Source organism: Telmatherina bonti (assembly GCF_933228915.1).
Source record: "Telmatherina bonti genome assembly, chromosome: 10".
In the NCBI taxonomy this organism is placed as follows: Eukaryota; Metazoa; Chordata; class Actinopteri; order Atheriniformes; family Telmatherinidae; genus Telmatherina; species Telmatherina bonti.
The window spans coordinates 1827369-1849574 of record NC_136628.1 but is presented as its reverse complement, the minus strand read 5'-3'; the positions used below and the strand labels follow the sequence as shown (position 1 = coordinate 1849574).

General features: G+C 46.5%; 1 protein-coding gene across 4 annotated transcripts in view; it reads right to left on the bottom strand.

Moving 5' to 3' along the window:
• Nucleotides 1-21539, bottom strand: part of LOC306761508 (RAC-beta serine/threonine-protein kinase-like) — a 36221-nt gene extending 14682 nt beyond the window's left edge. For 2 of the 4 annotated variants that reach the window (XR_013771473.1, XM_079247705.1), the window contains exons 1-9: nt 21402-21516; nt 16558-16718; nt 16358-16486; nt 16165-16276; nt 15943-16093; nt 8087-8218; nt 7948-8013; nt 273-341; nt 78-200 (exon numbers count right to left, since the gene is read on the bottom strand). Coding sequence is in view for 3 of the 4 variants with exons in the window: in XM_079247705.1 (XP_079103831.1) it covers nt 78-200; nt 273-341; nt 7948-8013; nt 8087-8218; nt 15943-16093; nt 16165-16276; nt 16358-16486; nt 16558-16603 (828 nt within the window). In the remaining variant the exon portion in view is untranslated. Of the gene's footprint in view, nt 1-77; nt 342-7947; nt 8014-8086; nt 8219-15942; nt 16094-16164; nt 16277-16357; nt 16487-16557; nt 16719-21401 lie in introns of all 4 variants that reach the window. The other 2 variants (XM_079247704.1, XM_079247703.1) reach the window with 2 other exon arrangements.
• Nucleotides 21540-22206: the final 667 nt, after the last annotated feature.

The window sequence follows — 22206 nt, the reverse complement described above, 5'->3', positions numbered from 1 at the left end:
CTCATGCATTAATCAGACGGAAATGTGTGTGTGTGTGTGTGTGTGTGTGTGTGTGTGTGTGTGCAGACTCGGATCACCTTCAGATCGCGATACACCACGTCGCTAGAGTGCAGGTACTCCAGCGCCGACACAATCTCCGCTCCATAGAAACGTGCGCGGTCCTCTGTGAACACTCGCTCTCGACTCAGGTGGAAGAAAAGCTGAGCGATCAGAGAGAAGGAGTCAAACAGTCGTGCAAAGCGTCTGCGTGGATGTGACGGGTCATGTCTCACCTCGCCACCGTTGGCGTATTCCATCACAAAACAGAGCCGGTCGTGGGTTTGGAAGGCGTACTTTAGAGTCTAAAAGGGAAAACAGAAGTCAATTCAATTCAATTCAATTCAACTTTATTTATATAGCGTCAAATCACGGTAATGCCATCTCAAGACGCTTTACAGACAGAGGGGAAAACATAATGAAAGCCAATTCATAACAGCCTATATAAGGAAACCAACAGATTGAGTTGAGTCCAACTCAATCTCCCATCCTGAGCAAGCACACTGGCAACAGTGGGAAGGAAAAAACTCCCTTTTAACAGGAAGGAAACCTCCGGCAGAACCCGGCTCAGGACAGGCAGCCATCTGCCTCTGCTGTGTGGGGGGAAGAGGACAGAAAGACAACAGACAACAGGAACTGCTACTCCCGGCCAGGGAGACCTGCTGAGACAGGAGACATACATGTTAATGATGCTACACTGTTATGGGGGGGTAAAAGAAAGAGATAAAGAGAAAAAGAAAGAAGCTCAGTGTATCAGGAAATGTCCCTCAGCAGTCTAAACCTATAGCAGCATAACTAAGGGATGCTAACCATCCCTAGCTATAGGACTTGTCAAAAAGATAAGTCTTCAGCCTAGTCTTAAAGGTGGGGAGGGTGTCTGCTTCCCTAACACTAACTGGGAGCTTATTCCATAAGAGAGGGGCCTGATAACCAAAGGCTCTGCCTCCTGCTCGGCTCTTTGAGACTCTAGGAACCACAAGTAAGCCTGCAGTCTGCGAACGAAGTACTCTGCTTGGTATAAAAGGAACTATGAGGTCTTTGATATATAGTGGTGCCTGGTTGTGGAGGGCTTTATATGTAAGGAGAAGGATTTTAAATTCTATTCTAGATTCAACAGGCAGCCAATGAAGAGAGGCTAAAACTGGAGAAATATGATCTCTCATGCTGGTTCTGGTCAGGACTCTGGCTGCAGAATTCTGGATCAGCTGAAGGCTTTTCAGGGCATATTTAGGACAGCCCAGTAATAGAGAGTTACAGTAATCTAGTCTCGAAGTAACAAAAGTGTGAACCAGTTTTTCTGCATCACTCTGAGACAGAATGTCCCTAATTTTGGCTATATTACGTAAATGAAAGAAGGCTGTTTTAGTAACCTGCTTAATATGTGGACCAAAGGACAGGTCAGGGTCAAATATTACTCCAAGGTTTCTCACTGTAGCACTGGAAGCTAAAGTAATGCCATCCAGGTTCATTACAAAACCGGAAAATTTAGCTCTGAGTTTTTCAGATCCAACGAGAATTAATTCATTCTTATCTGAGTTTAAGAGGAGAAAATTTCTAGACATCCAAGTCTTTATGTCTATGAGACAATTTTGTAGCCTATTGGGCTGATTTGTTTCATCTGGTTTAAAGGATAAGTATAGTTGAGTATCATCTGCATAACAATGAAAGTTTATTCCATGCTGTCTAATAATTTTGCCTAAAGGGAGCATATATAGCGTGAAGAGTATTGGTCCAAGTACAGAACCTTGAGAAACTCCATGACTTACTGTAGTTTGTGAGGAGGACTTGTCATTTACATGAACAAACTGAAGTCTATCAGATAAATATGATTTAAACCAGCTTAACGCTGTACCTGTAATTCCAATCACCTGTTCTAGTCTCTGTAACAGAATGTTATGATCGACTGTATCAAATGCAGCACTAAGATCAAGCAAGATAAGTACGGACACAAGTCCTTTGTCTGAGGCCATAAGAAGGTCATTAGTAACTTTCACCAATGCTGTCTCAGTGCTATGATGAGCTCTAAATCCTGACTGAAACTCCTCGCATAAATTATTTCTGCTCAGGTGGGCATGTAGCTGAGCTGAAACTATTTTTTCCAGAATTTTGGACATAAACGGGAGATTAGATATAGGTCTATAGGTCAATCAACTTAAAAACAGCAAAACCAACCAGAATTCTCAAGTTTAAAACTTCCTGTCACACCTGTTTCACATTTAGCTGATAGATGTAATAACACAGGCATAATTCCAACATTCAGGTTCCTCTGAGTCGTGTAGAAAAACACAAAGAATGCCATGAGATCCAGATTAGTGCTATCATATAAACATCTGGTCAGATAGTAAAGACATCGATTGTTTCATGGAAAATGTGAGTTTATTAGAGAAATGAGCTGAGTCAGACGCAGCAACACGTCTAAACAGTTGGAACAGGAGCAACAGCTGGAGAGGAGAAAATAAACACAACTGAAGCGGTTATCTGGTCCGTCAGTAGCATGGCTGCACTTCAGAGAGTCTCTCAGACGGAAAGATGGACAGGAAAATACTCACCAACGTATCATCACCATCTACAGTTTATCGTTTTAAATCAAAGGTCCAGAGCATATGACGAGATGGAAGGTCAAACTGGATGCTGGGGTCTTCAGGCAGCACTGCATTAAGACACGATTCTCTACTGGAAACCAGTGCATGGACTCAGGAAGCTTCCAGAAACCAGTGTGAACCCAGTTCAGGCTGAAATCCACACCAGCAGGTTAAAGCTCCATCATATGTGAAGAGGATCCAGAAACACGCCGTCTTCTCTGGACCAAAGCTCATTTAAAATGTTCTGAGTGGAAACCTGGATGAAGATGTGGAATAGTTTGTGGACAGCATGGACGGCGTGTCCTGCAGACTAAAGAGGAGAGGGAGCATCCAGCTTGTTATCAGCCTGCATCTCTGATGGGATGGGGTTGCATTAGTGCCGATGGAGTGGGCAGCTTCCACATCTGGGAAGCTCCATCAATGCTGAAACATCTTCTCCCATCCAGACAACGTCTCTTTCAGGGAAGACCTTCCACCATGCTGGACCACATCCTGATGGTGGAACAGGAGAACTGGTCTACATCAGACCAGCAGCATGGTGGGACAGGAGAACTGGTCTACATCAGACCAGCAGCATGGTGGGACAGGAGAACTGGTCTACATCAGACCAGCAGCATGGTGGGACAGGAGAACTGGTCTACATCAGACCAGCAGCATGGTGGGACGAGAGAACTGGTCTACATCAGACCAGCAGCATGGTGGGACAGGAGAACTGGTCTACATCAGACCAGCAGCATGGTGGGACAGGAGAACTGGTCTACATCAGACCAGCAGCATGGTGGGACAGGAGAACTGGTCTACATCAGACCAGCAGCATGGTGGGACAGGAGAACTGGTCTACATCAGACCAGTAGCACGGTGGGACAGGAGAACTGGTCTACATCAGACCAGCAGCATGGTGGGACAGGAGAACTGGTCTACATCAGACCAGCAGCATGGTGGGACGAGAGAACTGGTCTACATCAGACCAGCAGCATGGTGGGACAGGAGAACTGGTCTACATCAGACCAGCAGCATGGTGGGACAGGAGAACTGGTCTACATCAGACCAGCAGCATGGTGGGACAGGAGAACTGGTCTACATCAGACCAGCAGCATGGTGGGACAGGAGAACTGGTCTACATCAGACCAGCAGCATGGTGGGACAGGAGAACTGGTCTACATCAGACCAGCAGCATGGTGGGACAGGAGAACTGGTCTACATCAGACCAGCAGCATGGTGGGACAGGAGAACTGGTCTACATCAGACCAGCAGCATGGTGGGACAGGAGAACTGGTCTACATCAGACCAGTAGCATGGTGGGACAGGAGAACCGGTCTACATCAGACCAGCAGCATGGTGGGACAGGAGAACTGGTCTACATCAGACCAGCAGCATGGTGGGACAGGAGAACTGGTCTACATCAGACCAGCAGCATGGTGGGACAGGAGAACTGGTCTACATCAGACCAGTAGCATGGTGGGACAGGAGAACCGGTCTACATCAGACCAGACCTTTCACCAGTATAAAACATCTGGAGCGTCATGGAAGCAGAAATCCAGTAACAAGGTCCAGCAGAGCAGCTGGAATCCTGGACCAGACCAGGATGGAACAACATTCCAGCAGCTGTCTCCTCACCTCCCAGACGTTAGAAGAAGAGGAGATGCTAATGATGCTAAACATGCTAACAATGCTAAACATGCTAACAATGCTGAACATGCTAACGATGTCAAACATGTAACTACATTTTACAGCAGCATCAGATCAACTCATATTTTCCATGAAATGTTCCGTCTGACATGTTTACATTTAAATGGAACCGTTTCATTAACGGTTCAATTCATTCCACTTTTCACAAGCCCAGGTTTAACCCATGCTAAGCTAAAAGCAGGCCAGGCTAAAACCACACCAGACTAGAATCACACCAGACGAACTAGCCTGGAACCAAAACCAGGAACCAAAAGTTAAAACCAGACCAGCTTGGAACCTGACAGGCTAAAGCCAGGCCAAACTAAAACCAGGCCAGGCTAAAACCAGACCAGCCTGGAACCAGACAGGCTAAAGCCAGGCCAAACTAAAACCAGGCCAGGCTAAAACCACACCAGACTAGAATCACACCAGACGAACTAGCCTGGAACCAAACAGGCTAAAGCCAGGGCAAGCTAAAACCAGGCCAAGCTAAAACCAGACCAACCTGGAACCTGACAGGCTAAAGCCAGGCCAAGCTAAAACCAGGCCAGGCTAAAGCCAGGCCAAGCTAAATCCAGACCAACCTGGAACCAGACAGGCTAAAGCCAGGCCAAGCTAAAACCAGACCAGGCTAAAACCAGACCAACCTGGAACCTGACAGGCTAAAGCCAGGCCAAGCTAAAACCAGGCCAGGCTAAAGCCAGGCCAAGCTAAATCCAGACCAGCCTGGAACCAGACAGGCTAAAGCCAGGCCAAGTTAAAACCAGACCAGGCTAAAACCAGACCAGCCTGGAACCAGACAGGCTAAAGCCAGGCCAAGCTCAATCCAGACCAGCCTGGAACCAGACAGGCTAAAGCCAGGCCAAGGAAAAACCAGGCCAGGCTAAAACCAGACTAGCTTGGAGCCAGACAGGCTAAAGCCAGGCCAAGCTAAAACCAGGCCAGGCTAAAACCAGACCAGCTTGGAACCAAACAGGCTAAAGCCAGGCCAAGCTAAAACCAGACCAGCTTGGAACCAGACAGGCTAAAGCCAGGCCAAGCTTAAACCATACTAGACTAAAAGCAGAGCAGGCCTAAAACAAACCCGGCTAAAACAAGACCAGGATGAATACAGAACAGGCTAAAAGCTGGCCAGAATAAGCCAGACCACACTGGAACTAGACCAGGCTTAAACCAGACCAGGGTATAACCAGGGCAGGCGAAAACCAGACCAGGCAGGAACCAGACCAAACTGGAACTAGACAATGCTAAAACCAGGCCATGGCTAAACCAGACCAGGCTAAAACCAGACCAGCCTTAAACCAGGCCAGGCTCAAATCACGCAAGGCTAAAATCAGCCCAGGCAAAATCCAAACCAGGTTAGAACCAGACCAGGCTAAAACCATACCAGACTTAAACCAGATCAGGGTGAAGCCAGTCCAGGCTAAAACTACATCACACTGAAACCAAACCAGGCTTAAACCAGGCAAGGCACAAACCAGACCAGGCTAAATCTAGACCAGGCTTAAACCAGGCCAGGGTTGAACTAGGCAAGACTCAGGCCAAGCTAGGCTAAAACCAGACCACACTAGGATCCGACCAGACTGGAATCCGACCAGGCTGGAACCAGACCAGGCTGGAACCAGACCAGCCTGGAATCCGAACAGACTGGAACCAGACCAGACTGGAACCAGACCAGGGTGGAGCCAGACCAGGCTGGAACCAGACCAGGCTGGAACCAGACCAGCCTGGAATCCGAACAGACTGGAACCAGACCAGACTGGAACCAGACCAGGGTGGAGCCAGACCAGGCTGGAACCAGACCAGCCTGGAATCCGAACAGACTGGAACCAGACCAGGGTGGAGCCAGACCAGGCTGGAACCAGACCAGGGTGGAATCCGACCAGGGTGGAACCAGACCAGGCTGGAATCCGACCAGGGTGGAACCAGACCAGACTAGAACCAGACCAGCCTGGAATCCGAACAGACTGGAATCAGACCAGACTGGAACCAGACCAGGGTGGAACCAGACCAGCCTGTAATCAGACCAGACTGGAACCAGACCAGGGTAGAATCCAACCAGGGTGGAACCAGACCAGACTAGAACCAGACCAGCCTGGAATCCGACCAGGCTGGAACCAGACCAGGCTGGAACCAGACCAGCCTGGAACCAGACCAGGGTAGAACCAGACCAGGCTGGAACTAGACCAGACTGGAACCAGACCAGGCTGGAACCAGACCAGCCTGTAATCAGACCTGGCTAGAACCAGACCAGCCTGGAATCCGACCAGGCTGGAACCAAACCAGGCTGGAATCCGACCAGACTGGAACCAGACCAGACTGGAACCAGACCAGGGTGGAATCCGACCAGGCTGGAACCAGACCAGGCTGTAACTAGACCAGGGTGGAACCAGACCAGGCTGGAACCAGACCAGACTGGAACCAGACCAGACTGGAACCAGACCAGGCTGGAACCAGACCAGGGTGGAACCAGACCAGCCTGGAATCCGACCAGGCTGGAACCAGACCAGCCTGGAACCAGACCAGGGTGGAACCAGACCAGACTGGAACCAGACCAGGGTGGAACCAGACCAGGGTGGAACCAGACCAGCCTGTAATCAGACCTGGCTAGAACCAGACCAGCCTGGAATCCGACCAGGCTGGAACCAGACCAGGGTGGAACCAGACCAGGGTAGAACCAGACCAGACTGGAACCAGACCAGCCTGGAATCAGACCAGGGTGGAACCAGACCAGCCTGGAATCAGACCAGGGTGGAACCAGACCAGACTGGAACTAGACCAGGCTGGAACCAGACCAGGGTGGAACCAGACCAGGGTGGAACCAGACAAGGGTGGAACCAGACCAGACAAGAATCCGACCAGGCTGGAACCAGACCATGCTGGAACCAGACCAGCCTGGAATCAGACCAGCCTGGAACCAGACCAGACTGGAACCAGACCAGGCTGGAACCAGACCAGGGTGGAACCAGACCAGGCTGGAACCAGACCAGGGTGGAACCAGACCAGGCTGGAACCAGACCAGGGTGGAACCAGACCAGCCTGGAACCAGACCAGGGTAGAACCAGACCAGGCTGGAACCAGACACGGGTGGAACAAGACCAGACTGGAACTAGACCAGGCTGGAACCAGACCAGGGTGGAACCAGACCAGACTGGAACCAGACCAGACTGGAACCAGACCAGGCTGGAACCAGACCAGGGTGGAACCAGACCAGGCTGGAACCAGACCAGGGTGGAACCAGACCAGGGTAGAACCAGACCAGACTGGAACCAGACCAGCCTGGAATCAGACCAGGGTGGAACCAGACCAGACAAGAATCCGACCAGGCTGGAACCAGACCAGGGTGGAACCAGACCAGACTCGAACTAGACCATGCTGGAACCAGACCAGGCTGGAACCAGACCAGGGTGGAACCAGACCAGCCTGGAACCAGACCAGGGTAGAACCAGACCAGCCTGGAACCAGACCAGCCTGGAATCAGACCAGGGTGGAACCAGACCAGACAAGAATCCGACCAGGCTGGAACCAGACCAGGGTGGAACCAGACCAGACTCGAACTAGACCATGCTGGAACCAGACCATGCTGGAACCAGACCAGACTGGAACCAGACCAGACTGGAACCAGATTCTATGAGAATCAGCATGTTCCTATGTTTCTTACCGTGAGGAAAGGATGTCTGGTGTTCTGCAGAACTCTGCTCTCAGTGACGGTGTGGGCCACCTCGTCCTGCAAACAAACACACCAGCTTTACCCTCAGAACACACCAGCCGTTCGGGTCCATGCAAGCCCCTGCACTCACCTTGGCTATTATGACCATCTTACGCAGTATCTTCATGGCGTAATGAACCCCGGTGGACTTCTCTTTGACCAGGATCACCTTCCCAAAGGTTCCCTTCCCAAGCAGCTTTAGATACTCAAAATCACTCATCGTCTGGGAAATAAAACACCCACAAACGTGTCAAACGTGGGTTTTGACTTGAAAAAGCACATAAAACATCTGTCTGATGTGATGACATCTGGCCAGGCCAACCGTTACCGTCAACGGCAGGACAGAATGATAAGAAGATCCAGTTGGGATGTTTCTGACGTGCTGGAAGCCAGATGTTTATCGCCAATTCTACTTTTATACCCATGTTTGTGCCAAAGCGGGAGGGGTGTATGTGTGCATTGTTTTGGTGTGTGCGTGTGTGTGTGTGAGAAAGTGTGTGATCAGGTGTTTAACTAAAATGATGCTTACTTCAGTGTGTCATAGTTTTAAAGACATTCATAATTAGTTCATTATGAGAAGCCCTTTGAGCTGCTTTTGTATAAAAAGCGTTTGATATAAAGTTTGATTTAATCTTAAATTCAGATTCTGTTCATGCAGAAATCTATTTGTGACATGAGACGCAGGATTAGCAGCGTTACGAGACGGCCTCTACATCAGAACAGCTTTGTAATCTAACACGTTTCTGTTCACGTCAACATGCTGACTGAGATGGGAACTTTGTCCCATTATGACTACATACATACATACATGTATGTGTATGAATGTGTCCATCCAACAATGGCTGATGGGATTTTTCATGATGTGTTTCTGAGAACTGGTCTTGGTCCGACTTTGATTTCCTTAAATGTTGGGAGAGATCCAAATCAGCATCTGGATGCAGGAATGTTGAGGATTGTTCGTCATTGTGAGATAGGACCATTTTCAGAATATCTGCATATAACTTCCAACAGGTTTTTAAAGATATAAAGGATAGATGTGGATCCCAGCAACATTCTAGACAAAACAGGAACAACATTCTGGATACTACCATCAAGTACTGGATACTACCATCCAGTACAGGATACTACCATCCAGTACTAGAAAAACACTCTGGATACAACTATTCAGAACAATAACAACATCCTGGATACGACTATCCAGAGCAGGAACGAAGTTCTGGATACTACGATCCTGAACAAGAAAAACATTGTGGACACAACCATCTGGAACTAAATAAAGAAATTACAAGTCTGCCAGATATCAATATCAGTCAATAACTTGAGTCCAGTAATGCCAAAAGGTTTAGGAAGGGTGTCCAAGTTTGTTCAAACATGGCTTGTTTCCCCCTCACACCATAGAGAATTTTTTCTGGAGTACAGTAAGACAACAGTTCATTGAGCCAGCGTTTCATGGTAGATGGGTCTGAAGCTTTCCAGTTCCTTAGAATGCATTTTTTCGCTGCAGTAGCCGCCAGTACTACACATTGTCTTCTGCCAGGAGGCAGTTTTAGTGATGGAACATCTCCAAGTATCCAGATCTTTGGGTCAGCTTCCAGACAGTCCACACGCCTCACAGGTTATCGTAATCACATAATTCAAAATTTGTAATTGGCCACAACTCCAAAGCATGTGTACAAGATTCCTGACAGAGGTTTTACATCTTTGACATTTATCAGAGATATCATCAGTTTGCTCGGTCGATATGGGGTGTAATATGCTCTGTGATAAATGTTAAACTGAATTTGTCTCTGTTTGGTAGACACCAATTTTGTTTGTGTTGAATTCAACATTTTGCTCCAATCTTCTTCTGCATGAGTGCACCCCAGGTCAGACTCGCATTTTGCCTTAGTTGAGCATTTATCATAAGCTATCACAGTTTTAAAAACAATGATGTTAGTCCTTTTGGGGTGTTCAAGTAAAGATTAGTTGGGTTTGTTTGGAAAAATTTCCTTCATTTGACTTTTGAGCCAATTTCTGATTTATAGATATTTGGAAAAAAAAAAATATGTCTGTGTAAATCATAAGACTCAGATAATTGGGAAAAAGTGGCAAACACATTATTGTTATATAAGCTGGCAACCGTTTTAATGCCTTTCCCCACCCATGTTTGTAGGAGCCCATCCGCTATGGGCGCTTGAATATTGGGACTGTTTTTAAGTGGTGCGTTAACTAATAGTTGTGTTTTTAAACCCAGAAAAACATGTAACTGCTGCCATGCATTGTACGTTGCGAAGATAAATGGATTTTTGATGTGTTAAGAATTTCTTCTCTGAGCCCTGGAATGGTACAGTGATTAATGATATAGATTTTAGGTCTCGTCCCAAGCTGCATTGTTTTTCTTTTTTTTTTTTTACAGAACAAAAAGAATATACTGACCGTACATATACACATATCCACACGCTCATGTACATATACACATATGGATAGGTACTCAAATATAACGTGGCAGAATGGCATAACAGACAGGGTCGTCCTGGGCCAGATGAGGATAAAAAGATTAAAAATTAAATAAAAAAGAAAGGCAGTCCATTCATAGTGCAACTTTAAAAAAATACTTCATGGGTTACATGAAATAGTATAAACCAGAGTGCGTTGTTGAATCCCATATAAATGAAAATATCTTGGTGACATCATTGAAATTCTTCATGGCACAGATTCTACAATCTTCCCATGTCTTATCGGACCATCCTATACCAGGGTACTCATGAGCAAAGACAAAACAAAAGAGGGAGGGGGAGGCAACAATAACACAGGGTAAATTATTACAGCGGGTTAACATAGTTTGTCCATTTTTCCCAGTAATTCTCAAACTTGTGGAAAGAAAGTCATTTTTCCCACTATTTGGATTTCCTGAACTATTTCTCTCCATTCTACTAATAAAAGTGGTTCTGTTTTCAGCCATTGTCTGGTTGTAGCTTTTTTACAGCTGACCAGTAGGATTAGTAAAAGGTACCGATCCTGCTTCTCCAGTCCTGACGGCTGGTTAAAAAGGTATCGGTACTGAAGCCTAAATTCATCTCCAGGTTGATTACTACTGTTATCTCTACTATCACATCTACCCAGAATTTAGCTACAGTAGGACACTCCCCAAAAATATGAAAATGATCCGCTGACACAGAGCCACATTTTCTCCAACAATAACCATGTCCTGGCTTTTTTCTTTCAGACTTTTCACTCTTTGGTGTTATGAAAAATCTTATCATATTTTTCCAAGCAAACAACCTCCAGAGATCTGAGCTAGTAGTTTTAGACTGGCTTTGTAAAGAAAATGCTTAGAAATACTGGTGTCCTGACTCAACTCTGCATTCTGCTGCTTGTATTGTAACCATGTTCGTGTGCTTATGCACCTTGTTTTATGTTTGTGCTTAGCGACACACTGGCCGCTGGTTTTCTCATGCTGCTGGATAACCATGTTCGTGTGGGAAGTAGCCATCCGGGTTTCCAAAATGTTCAATTCAATGGAGAATTCTTCACACCCTCTCCACAACACAGTGATGAAACAACAAAGTGTGTTCAGTGAGAGGCTTCTTCAGGTCCGATGCAAGACTGAAAGATACAGAAGATCATTCCTGCCAGCAGCCATCAGCCTGCGGAACAAGACCTCCTCTAGTTATTATTATTATATACTACAATATTGGATTTCCCTTTGGGGATTAATAAAGTATTTTCATTTCATTTCATAATCTTCCAGACATGGCAGGGCTCCCCCACCTTTCTCTTTAAGAAGCTGCAATGTCTTAAGTTTAATCTGCCCCCCCACCGCCAAAATAAATGCTAATATCATTCTATTCCAACAATTAAATTGTTTCTGGGGTATTTCAACTGGAAGTGACTGAAAGGAAAAGTAATTTAGGTAGTATGCTTATTTTTAAAGCATCTATTCGTTCGCTCATATTCATGGGTCGTAGAGACAAACGGTTTAAGTCAGCCTGAATATTAGAAGTTGTAATGGTGTAATTAAGGTCAAATATGGTTGACAGATCTTTTGGAATTTGGACTCCTAGCTATTTAATTGCATTTTTGGCCTTTTTAAATTTACATAGCTTTTCAATGTTATCTTGTGGCTCATAATTAAAAGTGAGAGTTTGAGTTTTGTCAAAGTTCCCTTTGTATCCAGAATATGACCCAAACTCTTTAGGAGGGAGAGTAATTTAGGCAAGCTTATGCTCGGATCTGAGAGAGTCAGAAGGATATCAGCCGCGTATAAACAAGCCTGATATGTATCTCTGTCATATCTTTAACTTATCTGACGGCCTGAACCAGCGGCTGGATAAACAGGGCGAAGGGGCAGCCATGTCTACATCCTCTCTCAAGACAGACTGGTCGGGACAGATTTCCATTTATTTTAATCCTACCAGTAGGAAACCTGTAAAGAGATGTCAGACATCCAGTTGCTTGATTGTTAAAGCCGAAACGTTTCAGAGTCGGATACAGATAGTCCCAACGAACTGAATAAAAAGCCTTCTCCGCATCAAGGCTGATACCTGCAGATGCTATATTGTTCTTTATTATGTGGTCAACAATGAAGAGTCTCACATTGTCGTGAGTCTGTCCATACTCAGTAAAGCCTGTTTGATCGGGGTCTATAGGATCCGGAATTATATCCTCCATTATTTTGGTTAATATTGATGCAAACAGTCTGTAATCAATATTTAGAACAGATAACAGTCAGTAGGAAGTACATTCGGTCCGATATTTTCTGGGTTTGGGGAGGACTGAAATGACTGCTTTTCTCCATGATGCAGGCAGATCTCCCCGTTGGGGACTTAGTTAAAACATCTCTTAAGTATTGGTAAGATTTCCTCCCTAATCATTTGATACCATTTGGATGGGTAGCCATCAGCGCCTGGCATTTTGTCTGATTTCAGTCTGGCTTTATTTATTTCTTCATCAGTTATTTCCTGAGTTATCAGTCTGTTCTGCTCTTTTCCCAAACATGGTAAATCTAAGGATGTCAAGAATTTTAATATGTCAGCTACTTTGGCAGCTTCAGGTTCAGCATGCAAGTTGGAGTAGTATGCCTCAAAGGGTTGTTCACTTTATGCATGCACCTCTCTGCCTGTTTACGTATTCTCCATGCCAGGAGTCTTTTAGGTTTAGGGCCATTGTCACAGAAATTTTGTTTAATCCACTTTGCTTTACCTGCTATCCGACTTTCACAAATATTGTTTAAAGTTTGTTTTATTTTTGTAATCCTTTGCAGGACCACAGGATTTCTGTTAATCATATGTTCACTTTCTAAAGACTTCAGCTTTTCAGTCAGATCTCTAATTTCTTTATCTTTTTCCTCTGAGTGGTCCATTTAATAAGTTTACTTCTTAAAACGGCCTTAGCAGCATCCCAAAGGATGCTGGGAGAGACAGTTCCCTGTCGTTGAAGATTAAATAGTTTTTCATGTCTTTATATATCCTTAGCATTGAGAGTCATTTAGAATATTGATGTTTAGTCTCCACAAGGTTTCCTTGGGCTTGTTATCTAGATGTATTGTTAGGTATATGCATGCGTGATCAGAAATAACTCTTATTCTTATTTCACATTTATTAACTCTGTCTAACTTGAACATAAAAAATAATCAGTTCTTGAGTCCACCAAGTTGGAGTAAGAAAAAAATATGAAGTGCTTATTGGTGGGATGTAGGTCTCTCCAGATATCAGTCATACCCATTTCCTTGAGTAGTCTTTTTTTTTTTTTTTTTAAAGTTTTTTTTTTTAAAGTATAAACTGTTTCTGATCCCATTTTGTTTGAGGAATCCATGTTCGGGCACATTAGGGTGTTCCGGTCGCCTCCACATAGTAACACGCCTGAGGATTCTGTTGCAATTACGCCAAAAACATTTTTAATCATCTGTTTATTTCTTCCTGGTGTTTATAACCATTCAGCACTTCTTTGTCGCCAATGAGACCCTTCACCAATATGTAACGTCCTTCCTTATCAGTGATCTGAGAGGAAAACGTAAAACGAACTCTCTGTGAAATTACTATTGCTTCTCCTTTTCTATTTCCTCTTTCAACTGATGGATAGGAAGTATTTTTTAATCCCATTCCTTTCAATTTATCGTGTTCAGTATTGAAGAGGTGCGTCTCCCGCCGAAGGACAATGTCCAGTTTCTCTCTTCATTTCATTAAGTGTTTTCTTTTAATAGGATTGTGGAACCCATTTTAAAGTTTAAAAGGTTTTAAAGTGACCACTTTGAATGTTTGGTGATTTATTTAGACTGACAACAGAAAAGGTTGATCTGAATATCCAACCTGACAAGATGACCAAAACGAACGAACCTCTGTCTGTGAACATTAATAATAAAACATTTTAACATTTAACTGAACTCTTTCAACATTAACTTTTGTGACTTCCATTCTTGAAGTCTAGAAACATTTCAAAGTTTGGAGGGGAAGCCCTAACAACAAGGGGACCCTACCAGTTCCTGCCGACATCTCTGAATAACGGATGAATTCCGAGCAGAGCACGAAGTGTGGCGGCTAGCGTTTCCCTGCTTGGAGTCTGATTATTATGTAATAACGACAGAAAAAATCTTCAGTCTCCGAGCATCATGTGCAGTTTGTAAATACTACACTTATATTCATATCTGACATCCTCTCTTACCGTCTCTCAGAAAATAACCTGCTTACACACGCAGCTCAAGCATCGTTCGGACTCCGTCGGAAAACTTTCAGTCTTTCCTGAATTTGTCTCATGAGATTCCCGGCGCCGTCTTGCGCTAGCCTTTTCCCATGCCGGATGTCGCGGTCCGGTCGGGGTGCAGGTTCGGTGGCGGCCTCAGTGCTTGGATTGTCTGGTTTCAATCCTTTCTTCTCCACTGGGCTGTCGTAGACACGTGGACCAGTGCAGAACGACGCTGAGTTTGGCCGGTACAGGGTCTGAAAGCACAACCCGTTCTCTTTCAGAGTCTTTCTTGTGTCGGTGTATGCTTTTCTCTTTACTATTTCAGCGGGGTAATCATTTCCAAAGAACACCTTTTCCCTTCCAAGCAGATCCCTTTCTTTTGCCAGTCGATTCGGAGTACCTTCCCTTTGGTTTTATATTCCTGCAGCAGATTATTGCAGATCTTGGGCTTGATCCCTGTGGGGGTTTAGATGCCAGGGATCGGTGGCACCGCTGAATCCCAAGCAGGGTTTCGGAGAGGCCCAGTTCAGTCTGTAAATCATCACCTTCAGACTCCTCAGAAATTCCATGGATACGTATATCACTCCTGCAAGATCTGGCTTCCAGTCTGGATACTCTGCTGGATTTCCAAAGTGTGGTTTCGGCGTTCTGTTCCTCCACCTCAGCCGTTCGCTTTTCTGTCCCTTCAACTCTCCCTGATTTCTTGTAGGTTTGGACCAATAGAGCAGAGTTTTTGATTCATTTCTTCTCTGAAATTGGTCAGTTCTTTTTTCAGAATATCTTTGGTCTCAGAATACTCCTTTTTCAGAGCCTCTATCTCCAAGATAACATTAGCTTGAATAGCCTCCATGTCTTCGTGTTCAGCTTTGTCGCTGCTAGCAGCTTCGGCTCGCTTTTCCTTTTCTGACAGTAAGTTATTCCTGATGAAATCCTGATTCCTTTGTGATTTTCTTTTAGACTGTCCTCCCCCCCCCCCCCTTCACCATGTTCTAAAAAATAATTTCACACTTTCTGGGTTTACATTTCAAAAGGGAGGATTGAGCTCCAGGTTTAAGCTGCTACTCGTTTCAACGCCACGCTGGAAGTCAGACAGCTGCATCTTAAAGAGCTGCAGGTCTTGAACCCTTCCTCCATGTTGGACCTGAATACCAACTGATTTTGCACTTTAAGCCATACTACTTCTGACAAACAGCTAAAATGTGTCAGCATCCCACAAACACCCGGACAGACAGGCTGGTCCAGCAGCATTTCGCTGGTCCTGGTTTCAGTAGAAACTGGTCCTCTCACCACTTTGCTGCGGCTCTTGGACATGGCCACCTCCATCTCCTCCAGGCTGCTCTCACACGGTGATCCGAACACGTCCATAGGCTCCTCCTCCTCCTCCTCCTGCATCTTCAGACCGTTTGTCACAGACTGGATGGCATGCATCCACTCTTCTCTGAGAAAGACACGGACCAGGACTGGTCAGGCACCACGTCACCCAGCAGTCTGATGTCCTTCCCTTCTTACCTCTCTGCACTGGTTTCCACGTGGAAGGTACGTTCAATGAAGGTGGTCCACTGAAGGCAACGGATTACGAATGTGTTGGGTCGGGGTCGCTCGGTCTTCATCAGCTGGCATTCTGCAGAAGAAAGTCCTCCCAGTTTCAGTTTGCAGGATTTCATCTGAGAATAAGGTCAGAATGAGCTTGTAAACATCTGACCTGCCACTGAGAAGTTGTTGAGCGGTGGAGAAGTCTGGTCGCTCAGATCGGGTTTCTCTTTGTAGCCGATGAAGGAGCCGTCACTCTTCAGAATGAAATACCGAGGCCTCCATGTTTTGATGTATTCACCTGAGATCAGGACACATGAGGGACTTTCAGTGGGATTTTAAATAAACACGTGGTTTAATCGGGTCAGTCACCTCTTTTATGAAGCCATCCCTCTCTGACGATACTGACTTCATTCATGGTTGGAGACGTGTTTCAGAGCGGGTCAGGAAAAGGAATTCAGGGAGGGTAACAGCAGCGCCCTGTGAGATCCGTTCAGGTCTCAGTCCCCTGTTCAGTCCACGAACAGAACCTGCTGAATTCATCAAGAAAAACATCAAATTAGAAGCAGAACGACACGCAGAAAAAATTCATAATGTGCATCAGAAAAGGAACCAGAACTGTTTGTTTGTTCCTTATCAACATCGGCAGCTCTTCTCCAATAACGCTGAATTTAAATACGTTGCGGACCTCACAGCAGCCAATCATAACATTCAGAACAGAAGGCAACGTCCGAACGTTCCGGGATGATGGAGAAACTTCCAGGACTACTGAGTCCAGGGACTATGCTCCTCAGAGATGGACTGGGCTGCTGGTTTTCACTGACAGGAATGAGGCTTCCTTTAAGGAGGAGATAATATTTCCATTTCCTCCCATGTTGCAGGTGAATTTACTCCGACACAGTAACACGTATCTGGATTCAGGATTGCGGGTTGCGCCGTCTGATGGCAGCAAATTGTAGTAGCTCTGACTTGCTATCTTGATTTTTTTTTTAAAGTACAAACTCTTCTCACATAGATATGACCTCAAATTAGGTCTTTTTTTCTGAGGATTTCATGCCGGTTCGGAGGGTGTGCTGCAAGGAAGATTTTTCTGCACATTTTTGCTCTTTCAAGGCTTGTTATGATGAGTCTCCATGGCAACGAAAGATTTGTTTACAATCTGGATCAACTGATTAACCTCTCCCAAATCAGGATTATTAGAGAAAACAACACATCAAATCCTGATGGAGGTGAAACGAAAGAAGAGGATGCAGAGCGGGAGTCAGACAGAGGAGAAAGAGATGGAGATTTAAACCATTTCTACCGACCGTCCTCATGGGTAATGTGAGATCGCTAGCTAACAAAACGGACGAGCTGGAGATGCTAACAAGGTCTCAGAAAGAATACACAGAGTGCAGTATTATGTGCTTCACCGAGACATGGCTGCATGAACACATCCCTGACTGTAATGTGTCTGTACCGGGCTTTAAAACGGTCCGTGCAGACCGCAGTAGACAACACAGCGGAAAGCTAAAGGGTGGTGGAATTGCAGTGCTGGTTAACCAGCGTTGGTGTCATCCTGGACATGTTACTGTCAAGGAGAAGATATGCACAAGGGACATGGAACTGTTAGCTGTGAGCTTCCGTCCATATTATTTACCCAGAGAGTTTACCTGTGTTATTCTGGTAGCGGTTTATATAATACCTGGTACCGCACCAGACACAGCCTGTGACGTCATCACCTCCGTCGTTGCTCGGCTACAAACACAGCATCCAAACTCATTCATGGCGATCTCCGGAGACTTCAACAACGTCTCCCTCTCTGCAACTCTACCAACATTCCAGCAGTTTGTCAGCTGCTCCACCAGAGAAAATAAGATGTTGGACTTATTTTATGCAAATATGAATAATGGATCCAGTTGTTCTGCCCTGCCTCCTTTAGGAAGATCTGACCATAATCTGGTTCTTCTCACCTCCACCTACAAGCCCATCGTTCAGCAGCAACCAGTCATCACAAAGACTATCAAAATCTGGTCTGCTGAAGCTGAAGATGCTCTTAGAGGAGGCTTTGAGGCTACAGACTGGAACGTCCTCTGTGAACCTCATGGAGACGACATCAACGCCATGACTGAGTGTGTGACAGATTACATAAACTTCTGTGTGGACAGCATCGTCCCAACAAGAACAGTGAGGTGCTTCCCCAATAACAAACCCTGGATCACCAGTGACCTGAAAAAGCTGCTGAACATCAAAAAGAAAGCCTTCAGGGATGGAGACAGGGAGTTATTGAGGGCAACACAAAAACAACTTAAAACACAAACTAAGAAGTGCAAGGAGGACTACAGGAAGAAGTTAGAAAGTCAGCTCCAGCAGAATAACCTGAGGGATGTGTGGTCTGGAATGAAGAAGATCACCGGCTTCAAGTTAAAGGGGGACCAGCCTGATGGAGGTCTGGACAGAGCTAATGAGCTGAACATATTCTTCAACAGGTTCAGTTCACCCCCTACCTCCAGCCCAACAGACCACACAACCTCCATAAGCCCACTGCTTTCCTGTCACGCCTCCAATCTGTCACCCTGCAGCTCAGTCATGGACCAGAACACAGCTTCATCTCCCTCCACATCAGGACATCCTGAGACCTCCACCTTGTTTGTCTCCTGCAATCAGGTTAAGAAGCAACTTGAGAAACTGAACCAGAACAAGGCTGCAGGTCCAGATGGTGTCAGTCCCAGAGTTCTCAAGACCTGCTCAGAACAACTATGTCTGATTCTCCAGCACCTTTTCAACACCAGTCTGAGACAAAATAGAGTCCCAGTGCTGTGGAAAACCTCCTGCCTTGTTCCAGTGTCTAAAAAACACAACCAGCTGAACCAAGTGACTACAGACCAGTTGCCCTGACATCTCACATCATGAAAGTCCTGGAGAGACTCTTACTGGCTCACCTCAACAAGCAAGGAAACACCTCGGCATCTGCTGGGGTCAAGCAGCAACCTCCGGCGGTTGAAAGTGAAGCCTATACCGAAGTGTATAAAACTGCAGTTTCCCCTTCATCCACTAGGGGCTGCAAAACAGAGCAAATCCCCATAGACTCCCATGTTAAAAAGACCAACTTCACAGCAGAAATAAACATGTTTACAGCAGGAATAAACATGTTTACAGCAGAAATAAACATGTTTACAGCCTGGTTCAAAAATCCATTTTAGGTTTAAAAGGTCAGGTTTAAATGTAATTTAATCTCAAAATTCGGTATATTTAGGGGCGTGTCCTTTTGATTGACAGGTACCCAATCTCCCGCTTCAAGTCAGAAGAACGTAGAACCACCACGGTTTTTAGCCGGTTAACAACGTGACTTAGCTTTAGCCCGCTTACCTCCGTTAGCTGGTTAGCTCCTGTTATCTTGGGGTTAGCTCGGTTAGCTCTTAGCTACAGAAAGCTCTGAGTTCGCTTGATGTCAATCATCCACCATGACGCTCACAGCCCCCCTCTCAGCTCCACCTCTTTGCCCATATTTCTATTTTCCGGGCGAGACGACACGCATGCCCCTGCTAAGATGGTGATGGTAGGAACCTCCCACCGAGCTTCAATTCAGCTCTTCAGAAACCTACAGGTGATGTCACAGAGGCTCCGCCCATCTTTTTATGTACAGGCTATGGATGGGGTAGTAGCACCAAGATGTTGCATATCTTCTAGAAGTCTGTTGTGGAGAGTGCAGTCAGCTTTGCAGCATCTGCTGGGGTAGTAGCGTCAGAACCAGAGACTTGAAGAGAATCAACAAACTGATCCAGAAAGCTGCTTCTGTGCTTGGAGTAACTCTGGAGCCGCTGGAGCTGATTGTCCAAAGAAGAATGCTGCACAAGCTGATGAAGATGATGGAGGATTCTTCACATCCTCTCCACAACACAGTGATGAAACAACAAAGTGTGTTCAGTGAGAGGCTTCTTCAGGTCCGATGCAAGACTGAAAGATACAGAAGATCATTCCTGCCAGCAACCATCAGCCTCCGGAACAAGACCTCCTCTAGTTAATTATTATTATATACTACAATACTTCCCTTTGGGATTAATAAAGTACTTTTCATTTCATGTCAATCTGGCGCTTCTGTTGTAGCCTCAGACGTGGTCAGCTTTCTGTAGAGACCAGGATCATGCTGTTCCTGCAGGCCTTGTTGGTATGAAGATGTACTATAATCATGCATGTCTGGTGGAGGAGACGCATGAACTTCTTACAGTCCAGTCAGACTGAATGAGAGCAGCTTTGCAGGGAATTCTGATGGATTAAAAAACACTTTTTATAATGTGGTCTGCTGGAGCCAACATGACTGTGAACCACCTCCAGACACCCCGCCGGGAGCGTTCCCGGCTCTCTGACCGGAAACACACATTTTTGCTCGTCTGAAGAAAACATGAACGATGAAAACGGTTCTGTTTTTCTCACGGACCAGAACCTTCTGCAGATCCAGCAGCTCTGTCACCGTTCCACCTGCAGCCACGACGCCGCCGTGTTCCAGAACCACCTGGATGCAGAGCCGAGCCCGACCCAGCTGAGTCCGGACCGCAACAACTGCTTCAGGAAACTGGACTTTCTGACGCGCAGCAGAGAAGTTTAACCCCTGACCTCCCAGTACAACCAGAAGCTGCTGGACTGGTGGAGACTGGTCCCAGTTCACCACCAGTAAAACGGATCCCCAGAACCTGCTGAAGCTTTAGGTCTCGTTCATCATCAGATGATTCGATCAAACGGTCCGGACCGGGCCAGAACCGGCGGTTCCTCCCCTGGAGGCCAGACGGTCCGGACCGGGCCAGAACCGGCGGTTCCTCCCCTGGAGGCCAGACGGTCCGGACCGGGCCAGAACCGGCGGTTCCTCCCCTGGAGGCCAGACGGTCCGGACCGGGTCAGAACCGGCGGTTCCTCCCCTGGAGGCCAGACGGTCCGGTCCAACACGTGATGATGATGGATCAGACACATCTTCATCATCGGTTCTACTGAAACTCTTTACTTTGTTTTAAGAACTTTATGTTTTTATTTCCAACACAAACTTAGACGAGCACCCTCGTGCACGCGCCTCCGATGTGCCCGTCCCTCGTGCTGCGGTTCCGCTCGCACGCGCGCGTGTGACCCAGAAAAGTTCTACTTGGTAAACAGATCCTGGTCTGAGGAGAACACGCAGTCCTGCTTAGAAGCGGACCAGATCCGAGACGGACCGCGCGGGTCCGACACGATGCCACACAAACACGCACCTTCACGCGCATTTCACGCGCTTTCTCCCACCGAGCTGCCGTCCGAACTTCTGACAGGTTCGGTCCAGACCAGGCCATGCAGCCCGAACTTCTTCTTCTTCTGCTGCTGCTGCTGACGCAGAAGTCGCTGCGCCACCTGGTGGACACACCTGGTGATGCTGTGTGTGTGTGTGTGTGTGTGTGGGGGGGGGGGGGGGGGGGGGGGGGTCTGGAGGTGGTGCGGTGTTGGGGGGCCCTGGAGGTGATGCGGTGTGGGGGGACCTGGATGTGAGGCAGTGCGGGGGGGTCTGGAGGTGGTGCTGTGTGTGTGTGTGTGTGTGGGGGGGGGGGGGGGGGGGGGGGGTCTGGAGGTGGTGCGGTGTTGGGGGGGCCCTGGAGGTGATGCTGTGTGTGTGTGTGTGGGGGGGGGGGGGGGGGGTCTGGAGGTGGTGCGGTGTTGGGGGGGCCCTAGAGGTGATGTATATGTATATATATATATATATATATATATATATATATATATATATATATATATATATATATATATATATATATCCCTGCCAAAGAGGGTGAATTCTCTGCGCCATTAGAACCATCTCAACAACCTTCTGCTGAAACTAGGCAAGCCATCAATGACCTGTACCAATGAAGCTGTAAGGGTCTGGAGACAGATCAGAAAAGCCAGCTACGAGAACTGCAGGACCTGTTTTCTGACATCTTTGCTGCAAACCACTTCAACCACATCAAAGAGATGCTGGAAGTAGGGATTATTGAGCCTTCTACAAGCCCATGGGCAGCCCCAGTGGTCCTGGTCAGGAAGGACGAC